Source organism: Micromys minutus (assembly GCF_963924665.1).
Source record: "Micromys minutus genome assembly, chromosome: 4".
Classification (NCBI taxonomy): domain Eukaryota; kingdom Metazoa; phylum Chordata; class Mammalia; order Rodentia; family Muridae; genus Micromys; species Micromys minutus.
The window spans coordinates 73298660-73323394 of record NC_137973.1 but is presented as its reverse complement, the minus strand read 5'-3'; the positions used below and the strand labels follow the sequence as shown (position 1 = coordinate 73323394).

The 24735-nt window shown below is 37.2% G+C and overlaps 1 protein-coding gene across 2 annotated transcripts in view; it reads left to right on the top strand.

Moving 5' to 3' along the window:
* PDLIM5 (PDZ and LIM domain 5) overlaps positions 1–24735 on the top strand; it is a 153751-nt gene that overhangs the window by 58175 nt on the left and 70841 nt on the right. The window contains exons 4-5 of one of the 2 annotated variants that reach the window (XM_080916180.1): positions 19813–19855; positions 21778–21869. In XM_080916180.1, coding sequence (XP_080772306.1) covers positions 19813–19855; positions 21778–21869 — 135 coding nt within the window. Of the gene's footprint in view, positions 1–19812; positions 19856–21777; positions 21870–24460; positions 24478–24735 lie in introns of both variants that reach the window. The other variant, XM_080916179.1, reaches the window with a different exon arrangement.

The following is a 24735-nucleotide window of genomic DNA, read 5'->3' as shown; positions in this document are numbered from 1 at the left end:
TGTGTCTGAGGACAGCTACATTGTTCCCATAGACATTAAAAAAACAAAAAGTAATATTAAAGGACAGGAGAAAGGGCTCCCATCAGATCAGAATATAAGCTGAAGGGTGTGGCAGGCGGCCACATTTCATCTTATGCTAAGATGGAAATGATCGCTGTCAGTTTTCAGTGAAGTTATTAAGTTTTGTCATTCTTTGAGTACATTTACTGTTTGTTCTCAGCTAGTGATCGGGCAAGAGCTGCAGACAGAAAAGCAAGTCACCCAAAGCATGCTGTGTGTACTCGTCATAAAGTCTCAACCATAACATCCCCACTTAGGTTACCATGTCTGTCAACAGATTTCCCTTAGCCTCTCCCGAAACGAGATCTCAAAACTTGACTGCATTTCCAAACTTTGAAATAGATCTAGAATCTATCCCACCAATGGCTCGGAAGTCTTTCTTCTCACTCTGTAGCTCATGTTTTCTGAACATGCTTGAAAAGACTCACTTTGTACTCACTGTCTCAACCTCTCTAGTGTTTGTAGCAGTGTCAATAGATGATGTTAAGACTGCATGAATATGAGATTTTTAAATCAGTGTTCTGGTTATGTAATTAGTTACCTGCCAATATATGAACCGTGTAGATAGGGTTGAAGTCAGCTCTGAAAGGAAAGTCGTCCCTGCAGCAGAGCCCAAACTATTCTCTAGAAAGAAACGCAAGGCTGGAAGAAATTTCTGTGCTGCAGTGTTCAGAGAGGCTGATGGATGATTTTCCCCTTCTGTGTGTGCTCATGACTATTTAGATGCTAAATAGACAGAGATTTCACAGTTAAATTTTAGTTAAGAAGGTAGGAGCATTGACTCTGCCTAAAGATATTGAAGATTAAATCATGTTCTTAGCTGCTTCCTAGTTTCTGACAAGAGTTTTTGCAGCTGAGATGACCTGTGGATATATACAAACACACTTTTACTACTTTAGTTGTAAAACAGACGTTTTGATGACTGTTTTTTATATGTTACTGCAGTTAACTGTTTTCAGACTTTGGGGAACTCCACTCCCAGAAATAGCCATATATTGTGTTTGGTGATACCCATTTCTTGGCAGTGTAATATAGTCTGGTATAATTTTAAGCTATCTACAGGTTTTTACATAGAATGTCTGAGAGATTTGTTAAAAGAAATCAACATTCTTGTGGGTGGAAAAACTAGGCGGGAAATGAATGTATTGTTTAAAAGCCTGTATGACGAAATAGATTATATCTCAGACTTAGCGTCTCTAAAATACACTAAATTCCAACCCTTTTGCTTGTTTATATGCTTTAAAGCTGTGCCCTGCTTTGTAGTTAAGAGTGGTTCAAGCTCTAAATCTTCCTTTCTCAGTTACCCTCCCAAATTCTGGAATTATAGGCATTTGCCGCCTCACCCAGCAAATTTATACCTTACAGATTCTAACCACTCACATTTCAATGCTCTGAAGAAATAGTGTTCTTAACTTCTGACTATACATAGTATGACTGCAATAGAACAGCTTTTGATCAATTGAATGAAAATAGATGTAAAGCTATCTTAAATTAGCTGCCTGCTTTAGGTGAAAATATTTTAAGATATAATTTTTATATAAACATGTAGCAATATTATGAATTTTTTTCTCAAGAAAAAACATATAAATGAGAGAATGAACCATGAAGGAAAGGACTTTTTGTTTTAGATTTTGTTTATAAAATAGTGGTATTTGAAATTGGCTAAAAACATAGCAGAGAAGTGGTGGTCTTTAATCTCAGTACTCAGGAGGGAGAGGTGAGTAGATCTCTGTGAGTTCAAGGCCAGCCTAGTCTACAGGATGAGCTCCAGGACTACCAGGGCTACACAGAGAAATCGTGTCTCAACAAATAACATGGAAGAGTAGGAAAAGTTGGCTAAAACATAGAGATGTCTATCTAATGTCTGCAGAATGAAGGCACACAACAGGGAACCATCAATCAGGCACATGTATGATGTAGGACATGGTCACAGAATTTGGGAAGGACAGGAAGTAAGGAGGCATTTTTTTTTTTAAAAGAAATTCTCATCTCAGACAAAGTAACCAGTAATTTTCCTTGGCATTCATTTCTACATTTCTAAGAAACAACTAACTCCTAAATGATCAGTTTTATTTCTTTTCTGATACCCTCTTTTGATAGATGAAGATTTCACCTGTGTGGGAATATGGCTCAGTGGTAAAGTGCTTGCCTAACCTGTGTCAGGCCTTTGGTTCTGTCCCCAGCATCGTATTTCAAAACAAAACAACACTGGATTTGAAGATCTATTTTCTTTTTCATCTTCTCAGGGTTTTATTTGAGGATTTTTGGATATTTAACAATAATTTCCAAAAAGTCCTTATAGTTCTCATGGTAAATCACGAGCAGTTTCAGCATGTCAGCGTACAGGTCCCACAAAGAGCACCTGCTGCTGTGTGGTCAGGGGAGTGTGTGAGCATGCCCATGCTCAGTTTCGGGGATGTCCTTAATATTCTGTGTTTCATGCCCCATCACAGTGCTGACCGTACAGGTCTGTGTCTGGTATCTGTATGTGTCATAGTCTGGCTCTTGCGTGTTGAGAAATCCAGCTTTTCATACAGCATGTATTTGTATGACATGAGAAGATTTAGTCTGGTAAGCTTATAGTTCTGAAAAAAATTAAAGTCATTTCTTTTTCTATACCTTTGGTATGGTTATACCTTTCCAGTGTTCTCTCTACACAGTGTCTTTGACAGTCACTTTATCATGAAAGCCACTATACCTGTGGGTCATGAGCCCCTTAGGATACAATGTTTTTTTACAGGGTCTCCTAAGACCATTGGGAAACACACATTTTCATTATAATTCCAAACAGTACCAAAATTACAGTTACAAGGCAGCAATGAAAATAATTTTATGGTTGGAGGTCTCCACAACATGAAGAGCTGGCTTAAAGGGTTGCAGTGTTGGGAAGGTTGAGAACTATGTCACTAAATAGTCACCCCTCTTTCATAGTTTCATTTATTAACTTTCTATAACTTGCATGCAGTTTTTTACAGTTTAGATGTTTAATCTAGGAGACTGAGAACTGCATTATCTTTATCTCAAGTGTGGCGGTCATCCCTGCTTCCTAGCAAGAGAAAGATAAAGGCAAGCATGTGAATCATACCTTATACTGCTGCACACAGGAAACTGAGGCAGAGAGATTGACATGATGAGTTCCAGGCCAGCCTGAGATACAGTGTGAGACAAGAAGAGAATCCTGTGACCATCCAGAAACTGTAATCATTCTAGTACACATCATTCTAGAATTTTCCCCTATGTATTTCTAGGTATGTAACGTGCACACATACACAAATTTATGTGTAAACACACAAACTGTTCTTTCACCACACCTTCAGGAGCATGGACTTGTACAGCTGCTACAATAGCTCATGAACAAGACTGCTAGCCACATAGTTAATTTTGTGTAAAAGCATATTGTGTCAGAACGTAAAGACTTTTAAAGAAGGAATATCATAATTTTTGAGCATATCTTGTCATTGGTAAAAAGCTTACCATCTTGCTCTGCAGTAAAATGCTTTGTTACATGGCAATAGCAGTTAGAGCCTCTGTAGTCCAAACAACTTGAAATTCAAAATGCTTGAATAGGCTCAGATTGTGGAACATTTCTGATTGCATATTTTGGGATTAGGATTGCATAAATGGTAGAGTTTTTGCAAATATTCTATAAATATGAATTCCGTTGAAGTCAGCGGCACCCCTACTTCTAAGCATTCTTGATAAAGTACACAATACATTGAGAGAGGAAAATCCTTCATTCCTGGTGTGTTCAAGCTTGCCAACTATTATTTTATTATATAATTTTGGCCTAGTAGAAGGGAACATTCGTATGAAAAAAATCCTTCTACTTTTCATCTTACCTTCAGCTATGCAGCTCTGATTTGAATTTTTTCTTTCAGTTAGTACAGACATGCTAGAATGACTCAATACGCTGTTCATGATGAATTTGTTCAGGAATGCTCCAAATGGTGATTATAATGTTAAATAGTCCATCACTTAAACACGTGGAAATAGCATACAAAACTCAGCTAGTTTGCTAATCATATAAGCTATGTATATAGTATGAAATAATTTATACTTGGTACATAATTTGTGTTGGGGTGAGAGAGTGCACATGTATGGTATACATTTATGGTACATGTATGTAAGCATGTGGGTTTGCACACATGTGCTCACACATATGAAGCCCAGAACAGGATATTGGGTATTTCTAATGTTGTCCATCTTATTGTGTTGAAATAGGATCTCTCTTCTATCCAAGCCTGTCTTTTCAGCTAGGCTGGTTGTCTAGCAAACTCTCAGTATGTCCCTGTCATGGCTCCCTGACACCAGAAATTCTAGGTTCTCATGGAAGTGCCCTACTCTTTATGTAGGTGTTGGGGATTCACACATAGGTCCTTGGTGGTTCCTAAATGGGTGCTTTTACTAATTGAGACATCTCCCCAGCCCTTTAAATTTTTTTCATTTAATTTTTCTGCCCTGCAATTTAATTCACTGATAGTAACATCTTTTTTTTTTTTTTTTTTTTTTTAATAAAAGAAACTTAGAAATTAATTAGTGGGACTGCCATTTTAACTATGGTATTGAGGTCCAAGTCTTGACTAACTCCAAATACAATTTGTGTTTTTATTTTCTTCACATTCAGTTGTTTCCTTCCATGTTGTTAAATGAGACAAAATTATTATGCTTGTTTTGAATTTGAAATTAGAGGCACCTATTTGAATAAAATAGAATGCTAGCATTTATGTTTAGTAGAGAACAGACTCAAAGCTCTTCTCTCTGAACTTTGGATTTTCCTCTTCCTTGGTAAGATTGCTTGGCACGTCAAACTGTCTCGTAGGATCTGATCACAGAGCTTCCAGGAGCTAGTGGAGTTTTCTGCTTTTTCCTTGAACATCACCCAGAGATGCTGTTATTTTGTCTGTTTTCTACAGCATGGCTTTGAATATATCAAGTGTTATCAAGGATTATAGTATTAATCTTGCATGGGATAATAAAAAAATGGAGCTTTGGGGCTTGGTTGCTGCTTTTTAGTTTTGTTCTAGGTAAGATTATGAAGACATCAATTCTTCCCTCTACTGTTTTCTATAAAACAATGTGTCATTTCTCTGATGGATAGTAAAAAAAAAAAAAAAAAAAAAAAAAAAAAATACAGTTATTATAAGTAGATGGTGATGGTGGGTGTTTACTTCAAAACTTATGCAAATAGTTATGATTCATAAATTGATTGTTTTTTTTTTTTTTTGGTCTGGAGCTTTTCAGTTGTTAACAGTGACATTTTAAGCCAAATTTTCTGCTGCCTTTGTAAACTAAAGAATATAATTCATACTATACAATTATGATTTTAATTTTATTAGTAATGAATTGTGATAGTTTTATATAAACCACCTTACTTTTTTCTATTATGACTTATCATGACTTTGATGTTTATACTGTATACAGGAAGTCTGGATGGACTGCATGTTAAGGGCTATGTCATTTTTTCTTTCTTCTCTATCCATCGCCGAAGAAAGGATTCAGATTTCAGAAACTGTCATGCTTGCCTTACTGTCTAGCTTTCTTTATAAGACTTAGATCATAGAAGATATTGAGAGAACAGATCTTTGGGGTGCTTCTGAAATTGTAATTTTCTGAACCAGATCTGCTACTGCTGTTTATCTATGTTATCTCCATACGTGATCCTTGTAAGTGAGTAGCTGCTTTAAGATACACTCAGGAATATCCCAGTTCACTGAACTGCTAGTCTCCTTCATAGCTCAATGGTTCACTGACAGTGGTGAGCCATTCTACACCTTGTTTTCATAGAGACATAGAGTAAATGCACATGCCAGTGTTTGCTTTGGGGTAGTTGTCCCTCAGAAGAAGACATCAGTGGGATGCTGAAGTACATGCAGTTTTATGTGACAGACAGCTGAAAACAAGGCCCTGGGTGAAAGCAGCCAAACACTTAGATGATGTGCATGTCAAAACGGGAACAAAGATCATAATGCAAGTTCAGTTTTCTCTAAATACGGATTCCATCATTAATTGAGTTATGTAGCTCACCACAGCCTTGGGTGTGGTCCGTGAACACAGCTGCTGCTTTGATCTCTAATTATTACATTTATTGCCATGTATGATGGGGCCTCTGGGTTATTACTAGTTATGCAAATGAAAGAGAAGGGCATGTTGGATGGTTTCGGCTTTTGTTGTTTGTGCCATCATACATTTTTTGCTCATAAAACTTAAAACAGTTGGGATGATTTTGGAGAAAGGTTTAACATTGTGGATTTCTTCATAGGGATCGGGAGTAATGCATGTTTTCTCCTAGTCTGTGATCGCTTCTTGTTATCATTTTTTTATTTTTTTGAAATGAAAATAAAATACATATTCCTACTTCCTTTTTCTTCCTCCAGATTCTCCTACAGACTCTTCCTTGTTTTCTTTCAAGTCTCTCTCCCTCTCTCCCTCTTTCCCTCTCTCCCTATCTCTCTTTTTCTCTCCCTCTCTCTCTCTCCCTCTCTCCCTCCCTCCCTCCCTCTCCCTCTCTCTCTCTCTCTCATTCCCTCTGCCCTCTCTGTCTCTCCCTCTCTCTTCCTTGCTCCCTCCCTCCATCCCTCCCTCCCTTCCTCTCTCTCTCTCCCTCTCTCCTAAGTACATGGATACAGCCCACTTAGTCTGTGTGATGTTTCTTCCTTTCGGTGCTGACCGTTTGGTACTGAATAACTATTGGTGTGCTCTTGCTTGGGGAGCAGCTTCCTTTCTGTATGGACTCTATGTCCTGTCACTGAACTGCTTTAGAGCAACGTTGCTGTGAAACACTGTCTGTGGTAGCAAGTGCACATCACTGCACAGAGCCATGGGCTTCCTAGTGATTTTCTTGTATCTAGTGTACAGAAGAGAACCCATGAATTTCCATTGTCCGGAAGAGCTGTTTTCCCTTACATAGCACTATAGGCAGGAACACAGCCACCGTGACTCTGTCTGCGTAGAAGACAGCACATGAGTCTTATCTGAGGGGGATCATTGCTCATGTTTGGATGATTTTGAACTGGGCTCTGTCATCTTCCATCACTACCATACTTCTTTTATTGTTATGTCAGCAAGATCTGATATTTTCTACAATGACACTACTGGTGAGGTGGTTTTACGTGATTGCATTGCATAGTGTTAAAGTCTTCCCTCCTAAAAGACAAGATTCTAGAGTAAAGTTATAGCTGACATTTGTATTTGATTTTCGCATCATAAAAGTTGATAAATACAGCTGACACTATGACAGAATCTATACGTTGTGGCTAATAACTTCACAGTCATTTTCTTTTAGTTTACCATTGTTATTTTTCCATTCTGATTGAACAGTCAGTAAATGGAGGATACAGGGATAGAATCTCGGCAATCTGCTTTTAAGCCAGGTGCTGTCCTGGACAGTGGCATGGCTGTGATAATGCATTATCAAACCAACCAGGTAAAGATGGACCATTTAAAAAAATAGCTGCTTATCCTTGAGGACCTTGTAAGTGCATGGTTTATTCAGTAATCCATTCTGGTTCTTTCTGCTTATTTTGTTTTAAAAATACGTAAGTACAAAAAGTAAACAGTTAGCAAATATAGACATTGTTAGGGTGAAAAAAAGAAAAACAAGAAATACTACGATCCAGTGTATGTGATAGACATGCTTGTATTCTCGAGAGCTTGCAAAGGTCTTGAGGGCCATTTGTCTTGTCTTCCCCCACACAAGAATTTCTGAAGCAGCAATACTGGCTTGATACCCAATTTAGTTACACAGTTCCGTTGTAGAAAGTGTGTACTCTTTGTATTTGGCAAGGCCATTTAAAATTATGTATTATTCTTATGTGGATTCGTGTTTGGCCTACATATATGTCTGTATACCACATGCATGTCTGGTTCCCCAATGAGTCTAGAAGAGGGATTTTGACCCCCTGGGACTAGAGTTACAGCCCATTGTTAACCACCCTGCAGATGCTGATGAGAGAGCATGGGTCCTCTGGAAGTGCTGCCAGCGCTCCTGACCTAGGAGCCATCTACCTTGCTTCAAGAAGAACGCTCTTTTTTTTAAATACAGTGAAAATATTAGAAAACAAAATAGTTTTGAGAAAGGAATGGTTATATTGAGAGAGGTAAGGAACTTTGATATTAAAGTTAAATAAGCATGTTGGTTTATTATAAATGCTTCATTAGAGATTACAGGATAGAGCACATTGTGCTTGCTTTGTTCCTCCCTCACCCTTTGAGAGCCCATAAGGGATTAACATGATAGGACTCTTCTCTCATTCTTCTGCAAGTCTTTTCAGAGACTGTAGTGACCTCTTAGAAGAGCATCAGGGCGGAGGGGTGCTTTTCTTCCTCTACTACATAAACTAGCCATCTTAAAATCCATGTGGCCTGTCTACACTTTCAGACATCTGTTTGTTTAGTTAAGCATGTGTCCCTGCTAAAGGACGTTATTTCAGGGACAACACATCATGTGATCTTTAGTCGTTATTTGTATTCTCAGTCGTCATATCAGAATTAGATTTGGTAGGATAAGCTTGGCAGACACATCCTGTACAGAATCTCTTTTGCTAAGGGTGCTGTTAAGTCTTTTGGGCATTTGAGTGATGCACAAAATAATATTCTTTAGAAGTTAACAGTGCTTTGCTGTACAAGGGTGCTATTTCAGAACAGCTCATGAGTATATATTAGTGTGTGACTGCCGTTAGCCGGTTTGTTAAGTGGCTATGAAGTTGTCTCAGCTCTCTGCCTATGGATCTGGAGTAAAGCTTATCACTCAGCGCATAGGCCCAAGACCAATATTCCCACACTGTGGGTCATGCATGAAAATGTGTATTTTATTGGTTTGTGCTTTCACTGGGTAGATCATGACATTAAATACATATCTGACTATACGTTGTGATAAAGTTGTAAATAGTTGCTTAGGGCAGAACTACTCAATTACTTGCTGGCCCTGGACTAGTTGGACTGTGACATTTTTGTCATTGACCTTGAGATAGAAGCTGAAGTTGGAATAACTGTTCATAGTGGTTAGACACTGCCTGAGACTTCAGGTGTGACCAAAGGAATTGTCCTCTGAATGGGTGTAGGACAGTTTGGGGTTTGAGCTTCTATGGTTATATTGTAAGCAATGTCCTGTTGAGCACTTTTCCTAATAATTTAGACTCAAGGTGGAGAAAGGTAGTTAATTTGGATAGTGACCTTGTCATTTATTGAAGTTCTGTCCTTTGTGTCCTTTGTCCAAATAGCAGTTGTCTATAATGTGGAAAGGGGATTAGAGTTGAGAAGTTTTGTGTTTCATATGGTTGCTATGTTAAAAAGAAAATGTGATACTTTGTTATTATTGAGAAGCTTTGGCATTTTGATTTGTTCCACATTTTACAACAAAATCTTTTAAATTATCAGTCAGAAATATGAGCAGATCTATGTTCTCTTACTAACAACTTTGTTTTTATAAGCAGAAAGTTTCCTAATAAGTAAAAGAAACAAAATGAGTTTATGTTCTTCTTTCAGTGATTAAAGAAATATGACTAGATCACAAAGGACTTAGTAATGTTCAAAAGTGTTTGCATTTCAGCTGACTAAACTTTCTAGATTTTATTATCACTTGGATTAATTTGAGATTCAATAATGAGGCTTTTGGACAAGATTCTACTTCTTACCCAATAACTGAAAATTAAGAGCTGACCTTGAAACAGAAGCAAAGATGAGCCTTGCCTCTCGGTGCCTACAAACGGTAGTGTGTAAGTTCACACACATTGACTCTATCTGAGTGTCTATCTCTAGATTCAAAACAAAAACGTAAACTTCCCCATTAGTTTTTAAATGTTAGGTCCATGGGAAAACGAGCTCCGACTCTAACAAGTAAAAAATGTCATGTTGTATGTTCTCTACACAAACAGCAGACTGAACTTATGCCTAATAAGGCCATATTGAATACTGGAATGCTTGTCCCTTCACATTTTACTGAAATACCTAAAAATACGCTCTTTCTAAAAGTTAGTAATGAATGTGTTTTGCCTGGACAAGAATAGCAAAGAAGATGTGTGTGGAGAAAGTCAGTGTGACAGTCCTGACCTTAGTGCTAGGCAGGGTTCACAGGCGCCCGGCGAGCTTGGCCACACTCCAGGTGACCAAGATGCTAGCAAAGCAATGAGCGGACTGGAGGTTTGTTGCTAACCTAAACTTTGGTTTGTGATTTGTCCTGCTTCTCTGAAGTACCCTTAGTGCAGAGGAGTATGGACAAAAACCAATATTGGTATCCTTTTGGGACTCTGAGTTTTCCTACAAAGAACAAGCTAGTCTTCAAGTTATGAACTGTGGTGCCTGTGCCACCTCATGAGCCCTCAGCTAGCAACTGATTACACTGAAGCTTCCCGAGCAGCTAGTTAACTTCATCCCTTGCTTAAAGTCTTTAAAAATAGTTATGAATATGTGTATTGATTTCTGTTGTAAGTGAACCATCCCCTTAATTTGAATATTGTAGCACTTGGACAATAGATGAGAACATGGAGAAGGACAAATTGAACTCTTCTGTTGGTACAAGCAGATTGTTTGCTTTGCAAGCTCATTGTTTTAATGTTGAATGTTATTTTCACATAATTTTCATCTCAAGATAAAAATATTTTTCTCTGCTTTATAAAACTGTTAGGGAGGATATTTTTCCATTGTGTTTTTAATAAACATATTACTGCCTATGGTTGATACAAAATATACCCAAGTATAGACTTGGGTAGTCATCATGGGAATGACACTGGTCAACCATTTTCATGAAAGAACATAGTATATTTTCTTCCATTTGTTCTCCGACCATATCTTTAAACGTTTCTGAAATTAAACCTAGGCTCTCACTGGACTTCTGGAACCACTGCCTGGTTGTGTGACTTTCTCATGACTGGTGGTTTGGAAGTATAGCTTCATTTACCAGCCTTGTGAAAGTTTGAAGTGGAGGTGGTAAGAGGATTAGCGAGCTAGTACTGACCACCTACAGAAGAATGAAAGCTTCTCATTTCCTATACACAGCACTTACTGGACCTACTCAAATGATTTTTATCATATCTGAGCTTACAAATCTAAACATGGGTATGTAGCTCCAAAAATGTTTGTTAAAGTCAAAACTTAAAAGTAAGCCACCTGTGGCCACGCATCTGCTATCCCAGATCTAAAGAACATGGAGCATGAAGATTGAGCATTTAAAGCCAGCCTTTGAGACCATGTGCAACACAGAGGGGGGGAGGAGGGGGGGGAGGGGAGGGGAGGGGGGGAAGGAAGGGGGGAGGGGAGGGGAGGGGAGGGGAGGAGAGCCCCAAATGTAAATAAAGGCTTAAAATGTGAGTTTGCACTCTGCTTGAATGAATAAAGTTTTATTGAAACACAGTTTTTCTTACTGGTCCAGCTTTTCACTTTCTGCAGTGACAAAACTAAATAGTTGAACTAGAACCCATATGACTGACAGAGCCTACACTGTTTGCTGGCTTGTCCTTGTCAGTAAATCTTACTATTTCTTAATTCAGTTGAACATGTTTTTGACTCTTTATATAAATCCATTTATTGAAATGGTTCTTTTACATAATGAAATTTCATAGTAAAACTAGATTATTGTGAACTTTAAAATTCCCTTTTATTTATCCTTTAGTATATCTACGTTTTATTCATCCATCCATCCATGTATGTATGTATGTATGTATGTATGTATGTATGTATGTATGTGTCTGCCTATCTATCTATCTATCTGCCTACCTATCATCTATATATCTTACATTCTTTTAGACATAAAAAGTTTTGTAAAGCCCACCGGAAAAAACAGTTTTCCCTTAAGTTACCCTGAGGTTGTTTTGGTGTAGATAAATGGCACAATGAGCAGGTAGGTTTTTACCTTCAGAAAATAATATTGTAAAAATAAATGTAAAGTATAACTTTTCTCTGAAGTAGAGAACATTGTGAAAATTTACACATAAATGAAAAATAGCTTTAAGATATACATAAATAAACAATAGAATATAGAATGTGTGAAAGTTACTGAAGCTAGTTAAATTCATCATTGAATATAGTTGAATTTCTCAAGACTGCATAAACTGAACCTTCCGTATCAAAAGGAAGAAAGGCTTGGTCTAGAGGTAGTTCTGAGACTGACATATCAGAGGGTGAGGAAATGAGAACATTGCTGATAAAGTTATTACTGGTCCAAATTAATTTGATATATCTAGGCCTTCTTTCTGAAAAATTGAGTACTATAGTGTGTCAGAGGTCCTCAGTTCACTCTTGAGTAATGCTAACCTTAATATTTGTACTTAACCTTTTAAAATTTAGCCTGCTAACTACTAACCCTGGCTTCTTTTTATATTGGTGAAATAACAAAACCATTAAGTTTGAGTGCTTAGCTGAATTAACTTTCTCCCTTCCCCTTAACCTTTCTCCCATCCGTCCGTCTGTCCATTCTTCCATGCGTGCATCCACCCACCCATCAGCTCTCTAGCTTGACTTATAACTAATTGGTTAAAATTGGTCTCAAATCTTTTATCAACTGTTATAAACACTTCACAAGGAAAATTGCAGCAAATTATTTCAACAGACAGGACATACCTGTCCTTGCTCTCTCAGAGCCACACTTGATTTCCAGCTATGTGCAGGACGGGGCCCTAGATATACGGCCAAAGCAGTTCCTCTGTATCTGTTCTCGCTTTCTTTGTCTGCACAGTCCACCCACGTCTGCTCCTCCTCAGGCCAGGCAGTGTGTTCACTAGTTTCTGTAGTCAAGAAAGATGTGAAGAGGAAGCGAAATATTTGCACAGCACATGTAAGGGGAGCTTTTGACAAGTCTAGGGTTTTTATGTTTGATACATAACTATGTTGTGCTTTTATTTATAGGAGATATTCTCAAGTGATTTAGAAAAGGCCAGGGAAACATGACTCCAAGTGCTCAATACTCAAGGTGTGAGGACAGTGAAGTACAGAGAACTCTATAAGAGGCATCCGTTTGCACTCTTGCATGTTTGCTTTCTTTCAAGTATGGACTCGCTTTGTTATTATAAAGTGATGTCTTTGTAATTAAAGTGATTAATGATGTGCCTTAGTGTTTATGAGACCTAAGGTCAAGAGGTCCAAAGATGGCCATGCTGTGGGAAAAATTTAGAGCTTACTTCATAGAAGAGGAACCAGATCCCCCATTCTTTCTGCATGGCTGTTTATGAGTTAAATGTTAGATAGGGTTGAAGAAGACACACAGCTAATTAAAAGTAATGTAAATTAATTTTATCCAAATAGTTCTGTTGCCTGATTTCCTGTTCTTAAACATTATCATGAAAGTTTACTGTATCATAAAGTTTTCTTTTTAAAATAAAAGCTTGGTTTTATAAAACAGTATTGGAAAAATGCACTATGTAAAATCATGACTTAAATATCAGCCATTGGGTGTGGCGGTTTTACAGGATTCTTTTGAATCTAATTCATGACTGATCTATTGATAGTTTTTGATCATTCTTTTATATTCTTCATTCTAATTAGAACATCACAGTTTTAGATTTTTTTAATAGGTCTCTTAAAACCATTGGACTGAGCACAGGGACCCCAATGGAGGAGTTAGGGAAAGCACTGAAGGAGCTGAAAGGGGTTTGCAACCTCTTGGAAGAACAACCATATCAACCAACCAGACTTCCCAGGGCTCCCAGGGACTAAACCACCAACCAGAGTACACATGGGGGTGGGGGGGGAATGCATGGCTCCATTTGCATATGTAGCAGAAGATAGCCTTGTCTGGCATCAATAGAAGTCTTTGGTCCTGTGAAGGCTTGATGCCCCAGAATATGGGGAATGCCAGGGTGTTGAGGTGGGAGTAGGTGTGTGGGAGGTGCATAGAAGGGGGGTGTGTCTTCTCCACTGTTGGTGGGGTTGCAAACTAATACAACCACTCTGGAAATCAGTCTGGCGATACCTCAGAAAATTGGACATAATACTACCTGAAGACCCAGCTATTCCACTTCTGGGCATATACCCCAGACACACCTTAGTACACAACAAAGATATATGCACCACAATGTTCATAGCAGCTCTATTTATAATAGCCATGAGCTGGAAAGAACCCAGATGTCCTTCAGAAGATGAATGGATACAAAAATTGTGGTACATTTACACAATGGAATACTACTCAGCCACCAGAAACAATGACTTGACCAAATTCTTAAGAAAATGGCTGCATCTAGAGAATATCATTCTGAGTGAGATAACCCAGTCACAAAAGAACAGACATAATATGCAGTCACTGATAATAGGATGCTAACCCCAGAGGCTTGCACTCCCCCAGAAACAACTCACAGACTGTATGAAGTCCAAAAAATAAAGAAAACAAAACAAAACAAAACAAAATCTCTATACAACAAGAAAACTTTGACTATTTCCATGTTACATTTTGTTTTACATGTACTTTATGCTCATTGTAACTATTAAGTTTTAAATGCATACTATCAAACCTTTAAAAAAGTCAAGTACTGACTAAAAAATATATTCATATAGTTTTATGTAAAAATTATTTTAAAATCTTAAAAAAAGTACTGACAAAAATGTATTGTATAATTTTATGCAAACAATGCTTAAAATCTGTATATTTATCTTTGTTTTGTAAAATAACTGTTAAAAAAAAGAAGGGGGGGTGTGGAAGAGGAGGAAAATGGAAAAGAGGATAACATTTGCAATGTAAATACATGAAATATCCAGTAAAATACAAAAAAGGAATCAAAACAAAAAATAAAATTATTCACAAAAGTAACACACACACACAACTGCAAAATTCTTTCAAATCTAGAAGCCGTGAAACTGGTTATATCAATTCAGGGATTTCTCTTTCAGATATTGCTTTTATTAAAAATAAACAGACCTCTATCTGATGTGGGATTGGTAAAGATCTTTTCCCACTCTGTTGGCTGCCGTTTTGTTTTCTTGACAGTGTCTTCAGCCTTACAGAAACTTTGCAATCTCATTAAGTCCCATTTGTCAATCTTTGACCTTAGAGCTCGAGCCATGTGCCTATGAGTTCTAAGGTTTTCCCTACTTTCTCATCTAATACTTTCAGTGTACCTGGTTTAATGTGGAGATCTTTGATGCACTTGCACTTCAGCTTTGTACAAGGAGATAAGAAAGGGTCTATTTTCATTCTTTTGCATGCTGAGTGCCAGTTGGACCAACACCATTTGTTGAATAGGCTGTCCTTTTTCCATTGAATGTTTACAGCTCCTTTGTCAAAAATCAGGTGACCATATACGTGAGGGCTCATTTCTGGATCTTCTATTCTATTCCATTGATCCACATGCCTATTTCTGTACCAGTACCATGCAGTTTTCAGCACAATTGCCTTGTAATATAGCTTGAGGTCAGGGATAGTGATTCCTGCAGATGTTTTCTTGTTGTTGAGGTTGGATTTCACTATTCTGGGTCTTTTGTTATTCCAGATGAAATTGCACATTGCTCAGAAAAATGGACATAGTACTACCTGAAGACCCAGTTATTCCACTTCTGGGCATATACCCCAGAGACGCTCCAACATACAACAAAGATAAATGCACTACAATGTTCATTGCAGCTCTATTTATAATAGCCAGAAGCTTGAAAGAACCCAGATGTCCTTCAGTAGATGAATGGATACAAAAATTGTGGTACATTTACACAATGGAGTACTCAGCTATCAGAAACAATGACTTAACAAAATTCTTAAGAAAATGGCTGCATCTAGAGAATATCATCCTGAGTGAGGTAACCCAGTCACAAAAGAACAGACATAATATGCAGTAACTGTTAATGGGATACTAACCCCAGAAAGCTCTGAACACCCCCAAAACAACTCACAGACTATGTGAAGTTCAACAACAAAAAGAGAATATATTTTAATTAAAATAGAACTGTATCACATCCCCCTTTTCTTCCTACAGCCCCTCCTAGTCTTTCTCCTATCCCCTTAAATTAATAGCCTCTTTTCCTATATTATTGTTACATATATACATATGTGTGTGTATATGTACCCACAAATACTTAATTATAACCTTAAAAAATATATTCGTATACTTTTATGCAAAATGCTGAAAATTTGTACATTTATCTTTGTTTTTTAAAATAAAGTAAAAAAATACAAGCAAACAGACAAACAAACACAAAACAAGCAGTTTTCAAAAGCTTGTTCTAGCCACAGGGACAGCTTTGTTCTTTGCATTCCTATACTGGGCATCAGCTCGGCTAAGGCAGTGGTATCTCACCATTCAGCTTACTCCTGTCAGGGCTTCCTACTAAGGAGAGAGAACAATAAGCCATTGTTGGGCCCTGGCACCACGCCATTGCCAGCATCTCAGCAGACTGGAAACTCACCCTGCACAGGAGGGACTGTATTTTATGATTTGTTTTTTAATCTTTATACTACAGTTTCTAAATATTCATTTGTTTAAATGTCTTAAATTTACTCTTTTCCACATGATATGGGACAGTGCTAAAAGAGCAAATGCTAACTGCTCGTCAAACTTAAGGAAAGATAATTATAACAAATTTAAGTTTGGCAAATTATTTTTCATAGTCACGTTAGGGCTTCTTCACAGGCAATACTGAATACATATATTCACAGATACATGTGATAAAGGAAATAGAATTTCCTTCTTTACGTGTGGTCAAATAGCCAAAACTTTTTTAGATTATGCATCATAAAGTTTTATGATTATATATTGCAGTATTTCTTTCCCTTAATTTTATCTACTATTCCTGGGAAACTTAAGTAAACATTTCAGACATTGCAAAGATCTGTTCATTCCTTAAATGTTTATTTTAAGTAATGTTTTCCAAACCTAACCTTCAGCTCTGCCCTTGAGAATTATTCCTAAATAACAAGCTGCTTTTCAAATATGTATGCATGGCATTCTATAGTAATTTTTAAAAATATTTTAAGGCTTGTGACTGAGATGATGTATAATTTGGGCCTTCATATTTTCCCACATATATTTCCACAGTAGAAGGCTTTATATGCTTTTCATAACATAGTTCACTATAAAATAAACATTGAGAAAGTTTTTCCTATTATATTCATTGTATATATTAGGGAAGAGGTACTTGAAAGAGAAAAAGTAAGTATCATGTAAATAGAACCTTTCCTAAAATGTTGCTAACAATATTGCTGTTTTTAGGTACATCACTAGCATTGTAAGAAGCATTGGTATCATACAGCACCAAAATGAAAAAAAATGTTTTGAGAGGGATTTTAGGGGTAGAAAAGGAAATTTTATTTACTTAATGTACAAATTTACGTGGAAGCTAAAGTAAAGCATATTAACAAAACAATTTTAACAGAACATTTTAAACTTTTGCTGGAAATTTGAACTTCAATAAATTCTCAGGTGTCACAGGATGCTAAAGATATAAGAACTAAAAAATATATTGGCATATAAGAAAACTTTTCCTAGAATTAAATCATTCTATGGGTTACTTTGTGCTTAGTGTCTAAAACAAGGGAGCTGACTTTTATTGTACTTCGTGGTATATCAGCTGTCTCATGTCTTATAGTCATACATTGATCTATTTTTGCACACAGTAAGGCATTTGTGTAATGGACCTACCCTGGGATTTTAAGGATGTGTTGCCAGCCTTCCTAAAATGTTTATCTTACTTTTTATGAAGCCTTGTTAAAAGTCAAATAGGGTGTGTTCTGATTTGTTTTTTCTTTAAGTTCAATTTTTTTTTTTCAAATAATAAACTTATAGTTGTGGGACAACAAAATTAGTGAAAATATAGTTCTGGATGTTTGTGTTGCTAACGCTACTTAAGTTAGAGGGATTCTATACAAACAAAGGGATTTGTTTTCATATATGTAGGGTATCTATATTCATCTTGAGTGTGGCAGCCTGATAACTGTTCAGAGATTTTTGCTTGCTCATTGTGATACTGAGGATTGGACCCAGGGCCTTGCTCATGATGAACAAGCTGAACTACACCCCAGCCACGTAGCATGACTTTTGTTTACACATTACATTGCTAGACATGCTCCATGTATCTTAGCACATCTGAATGAAAAGGGATATTGGCATCTCTATTTTGGCAACCTTTCAGTAGTGTCTTGGATCATTTTAATGAGTAAAACCTTTGCGATTAAATTGGAACATGAAATTCCAAGGAATATTCCATTGCTCTGGACTTGAACTTGTTCTTTGTTGAAATAACCCTGCAAGTTAAACAGTTAAATGGGATTTGTTTGAGAGAACACATGGAAAGTAATGCAATGGTACAGGGTATAACCTGTACTACAGTGGCTGAGTGTTAATATCCACCATGGCCTTTTGTTAGGTAGTCAACCATTCTGTTGGTGCTTGTAGTGAGGTTAGTTGTTATTGGAAAATTTAGCTGCAGCCAAAATGTTAATTAGGGTTCATTACTAGGATATGTTTATTTAATGACCCACTATTCTAGGTTATTTGTGATCTGTTGTCTATTTAAATAAAACACCCTCATGTTTTATATAATAAAATTATTATAAATTACTATTTACCTACTGTTCTTACATTCTTCAAATTCCACTCTGATGAGGCATTAGCTTGCTGTTGGTATATTAAAACGGAACCTGCAATGAGGAAGTAGAGAAGGAGTAGAAGGGGAGGAAAGGGAGGTCAATTTGAACAAAACACATTATATACATGGATACAGTTCTCAACAAGTTTTTAAAAAGGAAAAGGAACACTTGAAAATCAAGGAAATGCCATATAAGGTATCAGCTTTCTCTATTCTAGTAAAGACAGATACCATACTATAAAGTCTAACAGCATGGAGCTCAGCTCTAATCTTAAGCAATTTACTTGAAGTTTGAAGCGCCTGTTTTGAAAGGTGACCATAGTTTTATTTTAGAAGAGATAGTTTTGCTCTAAACCAATTATTGTTATTGTTTAGCTCACCATACCAAACAGGCACATAGACAAAATAAGAACAGGTTAAAAGTAGCAATCCACTTGAAATACAAATAGTCAGCACATTCCTGGAATTTTGTTAGACTTTCCTCGATCTTTCCCTGGCTCGCTCATTACTAGTAATGTATTACCTGCCAGGTACTGCACTGACTATGGATAAAAACAGGACACGGTGTTGCTTTTACTGAAAGGGTTAGCCTGGTGAATTCATTGACTTGGCCTTTAACATGTATAGTAACTACTTTTCTCATTGCTCTGACACACACTACAGTGGCAAAAACAACTTTAGGAATGAAGAGTGTATTGTGGCTCACAATTTGAGGATAAGAGTTCATCATAGTGGGGAAGGGTCTGGTGGCCAGAGCTTGAAGCAGTTGTTCATTGTATCTAACCAGGAGCCACAGGTGAAGATTTCCTGCACTTGGCTCTTTTTCTCTTTTTGTTTAGTCTAGGACTTCTGCCCGTGGGATGATGCTTCCCATAGTCAAGATGTCTCTTCCTACGCTCAGTTCTCCTAAGCTAGATAATCTCTCGGACATGCTCAGAGGCATATCTCCTAGGGGATTCTAGATTTGGTAACGTTGACAGTTGATAAACATCAGCTTGCATAGTGTTAGATATTACTTTATTAAGGGTCTTAGTTTCATCTAAACATAATTGTTAACTTTCAGAAAGAGCCTGCTATCTGTAGATGTTCTCATGAATGTTTCAAAAAAGAGCCAAAAAATTGTGAATGATGAAAACTGACTTACAAAGGTATTAATTCTGGTTACTTAATAGCTTAAAGTACACAAATAGTAAAATTCTGTTGATGACATTTCTAAGTTGCAAGAGGATAAGGATCTTTTTCTTCTTTCTCCTCCAGAGCTTCTGCTGCAGCAAAGTCGGAGCCGGTTGCTGTCCAGAAGGTACGTTTCTAGTTGAGCATCGCGTGGCTCCGTCCATCCGAGCCAGTGTCCTTGCTGCTCAGAGTATCTCAGGCCATCACGTTTAGTTTATGTCTCAACTCAGTGTTTCTTCTTCTTTTCCATTAAACACAAAGAGGGAATAGAAACCAGAACTTACAAAGTTCCTCTCAGGGTTCTCCAGAGGAACAGGACTTATAGAGCAGATGTATATGTATATGGAACTGCATATGTCACAAAAAGATTTGTTAGAATAGCTTACAGGCCGCAGTACAGCTAGTCCAGTTGTCAATAATGCATGTCCAAATTTCTTTTGCATTACTTTAATTTTTTTTAGATATACCCAGCTATTTTCTAAAAACCATGAGTAAGTTGCTACCCAAAATGATATCACCCCGTTCCACGGTGTTCTTGGATTTGTTATTGGCAAATGCCCTGTTTTTCATCATACATCCTTACATTGATGCAAGCTAGATTTTTTTTAGTAATTGATTCATATATGCTCTTTGAAGTTTTTCTTCCCCGTTTTTTGGCAGAGTATTCAATTGTTCATTTAATTGAAGTTTTTCAGTCATAACTACTACTACTACCACTACTACCACCACCACCACTACTACTACTACTACTACTTATTATTATTATTATTATTATTATTATTATTATTATTATTATTATTATTATTTTGTAATTAAGCATTGGATTTACTGATATATATTTCTTAAAGATCTGATCTGATTTTCTTTTGGGGTGGTAGAGTGAAAGTGGTTTTTGTTTTGCGTTGTAGAAATATAATCTTATTTTAAAGGAGTAAGCTTTGAATATGAATCCAGATAAAGCTTTACTACTTGTGATTTTTAGAGAAACTGGTCTTTCTAATTAGTGTTTGGCTCCTGCCAATGTGGAAATATATAAGATCTTGTTTTTTCTCATGAGACTTAAATATTTTATTTTGGAAAAGGGGAAAGAATTTTATTTTATCTCTGAATACTATCTGCACACACCCAGGGAGGGAAGCAGAAGCTGCTCAGAGGAGCAGCACAGGACGGTTGTTCTCTGTTCCTCTGCTTACATCCCTGCCCCAGTTCTTTATGCTTAGTGACTATGTAACACATACTTCTGAGTTAGGTGAATTTCCTTAATTGAAGAGTTTAAAACTTGGTGTTTTTCATGACTCAAGTAATTACACTGTGGAAAGAAATAAAATATGTTAGAATGATGGAGTTATAATTGAGGCTTAGGGTATTTTAAAAATAAAATGTTGAGTTACTGGTAGTTTATGTGGAGTAAAATTATTTATTTAAAACATATCTAAGCTGACATTTAATGAAAGCCTATAGGGTGTTTTTGCTGTTTTTTTTTTTTTCTGTTCTGTTTTTAAGTGTTTTGGAATGTTAATAAATGAAAATATGTTTCCTTGTGCATGATGAGATCAGTTAGAATGCATGCTACGCTGTATCAACTCATTGTTTTTCTTGGAGACCTATTTGAGCTGCTAACATAGTGTTTGTTCTTTTAAATTTGGCCATGTGTTTATGCACTTAATATATTTTGCATGTGTTTGGTGTGTTTTTGTATATATTTATTTTTATTTCACATAGGGTGAACCTAAAGAAGTAGTTAAGCCTGTGCCCATTCCATCTCCTGCTGTATCCAAAGTCACTTCCACAACCAACATGGCTTACAATAAAGCTCCACGGCCCTTTGGTTCTGTGTCTTCACCAAAAGTCACATCCATCCCATCACCATCATCTGCGTTCACCCCAGCCCATGCTGCCACTTCATCACATGCTTCCTCTCCACCCGTGGCCACTGTCACATCCCCCCCACTCTCTGCATCCGGACTGCATGTTAGTGCCAGTCTTAGTGCTGACCAGTGTTCATCTCCACCGAGCACTGGTAAACCTGCAGTTAATGTCCCACGGCAGCCCACAGTCACCAGCGTGTGTTCCGAGTCTGCTCAGGAGCTAGCGGAGGGACAGAGAAGAGGATCCCAGGGTGACATTAAGCAGCAAAATGGGTAGGTGGTCCAGGGTGGTTTCTACTCTTTTCAAAACTCTTCTTGCAGGTAATTTCCAGGAAACAATGTACTTTCTCCTCAGCTCTTCTTCCAGGGAAGATGAAATTATATTTGCTACACTAACAGTGGCCTTCATTTATTTGCAAACTACCGTACAAAGCAGTTACAACTTAATCAGGACTTGATTATTGATATGTTCTGAGCATGTAACGTACTCTACAGCTTTGCCTGACAGGTTCCTGCAGCGTTGAGCAGCTGGCACTTACAATGCAAGGCTCACCGAAGCTTTAAGCAGTGTGACTGTAATTGTTCTTACAGCATCTACACCTTCTTAAGGAGAGTGGAAATGAGTTTGTATTGCTCTTTCTCTCCAAGAAGTCTAGAAAACAAATCACTTCTGACACATTTCTCTGCATTAGATACCTTAGAGCATTTAGCATTAGCATTTACATTTTAAAAACTGTTGAGCATAATAAATTACTAAAAGCCCCAAGTTTTAAGGCTGCACATATGCTTCTGAAACCATTATTTCTAGGTAGTAATTTAATTCTTTTAGCATTCAATGAAGTTATTTGTAGTCAAAATGATCTATGTACAGTTTTGGTTGGATTTGTTGTGACAAAAATGTCCTTTTAAAGGGAAGGACTGTACACTTGTGATGGGCTTTGCCAATGCAAGTCTCCGGGAAATTTATAATTAAAATAATTGTGTATAGACCCACTCTGAAAGATCTAACCCCTCTGGAATGTTAACTCACTTAGTGAAGAGGATGTGCTTTCTGTAATGTTGCCATGGCAGCTCCTGGGCTTTGAAAGGAGGGGGCAGGGCTCCAGGCCGCTGCTGAGGGAGCAAGAGCTACTGGGCTGCTGTATGTGGCTCTGTGGTTGTAGGTTTTGGTTTTTGTTTTTGTTTTTTTTTAAGTATTGATATAGACATTGAAGTTAATTAGTGCTCTTCAAAGAATGTTATGTCTCCTTTATCCAAGGAAGAGAATATGTTTGTAAGTTTGGCTATATTTTTTGTTGTATGTCTGTTTTTTTTTTTTTTTGTTGTTGTTGTTGTTGTTTTGTTTGTTCGATTGTTTTGACAACAGATACTAGATTAATTAAACTAGGTAACCAGAAGAGAATAATGTTGCTTGTCAAATGCTTGTCCACAGAAAAGGGAAGCACACGTTTATGGTATTTATAAAATTCTAGTTTGAGTAGACAGAAAGTCCATTGAAGATAGTCATGTCTTACCTAAATACTTTGAATACTTCTGGAAATTTTATAATAAAGTCTTTTTGAGGTAAAAGAAAAGTGAAGTTTTGAAAAGGTATTGAGCTTAGAATGAGCTTCAGTCTGTGTTTGGTAGACATTTCCTTAGTAGTTGAGGTTGAAATAATTAGAGCTGATTTCAGGCCGAAATGGTGGTGCTCTAGTTTCAAGACCTTGGTCGCAGCTTCTTAATGAACCTGCCAGTATTCATGCAGCACATGCCTGGTGTTCAGCACAGTATAAAACTGAGGATAAAGGGGAGTATTACATGTTTTGCATCATTAACAAGCAAGCTACGACTTTGCATTGGCCAACTGAAAGCGCTTAAAAACAGCTTGACTTCAAATGCTGTCCAGATGTAGGACAGTAAGAACACAGCTTGGTGCCTGGCTAATTCTAAGGTGGATGTGTAGTGTTCTTTTTGTTACTGCATTTCGATTGGAGAAGTAACATGTCACACACTTGACCAGTAAGTCATGGTTTTTCCTGGAGAGTTCGTATTTTGTGGCATCGATGAGTACTTTCTCCATATCAGGTGTGAGCCTGTTTCCGTCAGATGTTTTACTGGTAGGCTTCCCACGTTTTTTATGACATCAGTAAAACAAACCTTGTAACCTTGAGAGCTATTAGTTTTTTATTAATTACTTTTAAAATAGCATAAGCCAATGACCAAACGTTTAAAATTTAAAAGGATACAGTTAGTAAATGGCTGAGTTGTCTTTTCCTCAAAGCACCAGGACTGCTGGTTTCTAAGTGATTTGGAATGATTGGCTAATTTGCCAGTTTTACGGGTAACCCACCCACATTTGTGTTGAATCAACAAACAGGATACAAAAGCAAGTGCCTACTGCATCATTATTAAGATAGAAATTAGCTAGCGCCTATATGGTAAGAAGTCTGGCTAGCATACCGGTGGTTCTGAGAGTGACTGTTAGTAACTACATAGCTCTTCTTATGACTAATAATGATTAAGGCATTTTAAAAGAAATTCAAAAGGACCCTTCTGTCTATAAGTCATTGCTCTTGTCATGCTGTCCCTCTCTGCTTCCTTTTACTCCACGAAGAGCAGAGGAGGGTTCTGTGTTCCTGACTGGAAACAAGCTGTTTTCCATGACGTAGATTAGGAGGTTTGCATTTCACTGTCCACATGTCCTGCATTATAATGTGCCACTGCTCTCCGGAGGTAAGTCTTTGGTGTATCCTCTACTAATTTCAGTTTTCTCTGGCTGCAACTTTAACAGTTTCTATGTGGTGTGTTGCAGAATTGGCTTCAAAAGATGCAAAAAGTGATGATATACACAAATAATGGTTTAAATGCTTTTCTCTTTACAGAAAGCACACGTGGCAAAGTTAGTATCTCCGTTACTGGGAAGCAGATATGGTGACTTATATATGAGTAAACAACATGAATGCTCAGTTTGCAAAAATTAACTTAATTTTGCAAAAGATGTGTAATTTAGGGAAAGAACAGTGTTGTCAAGAAGCCTAGTTTGCATTGCTGTGTTTTGATGAATTGCCTTATGGTGACAGTTGCGTGGCTTAAGCTGTGTAGGATGGGTTCGTGGCTAAAAGTTGAAATGCTTGGGGAAATTAGTTCTAATCAGTGT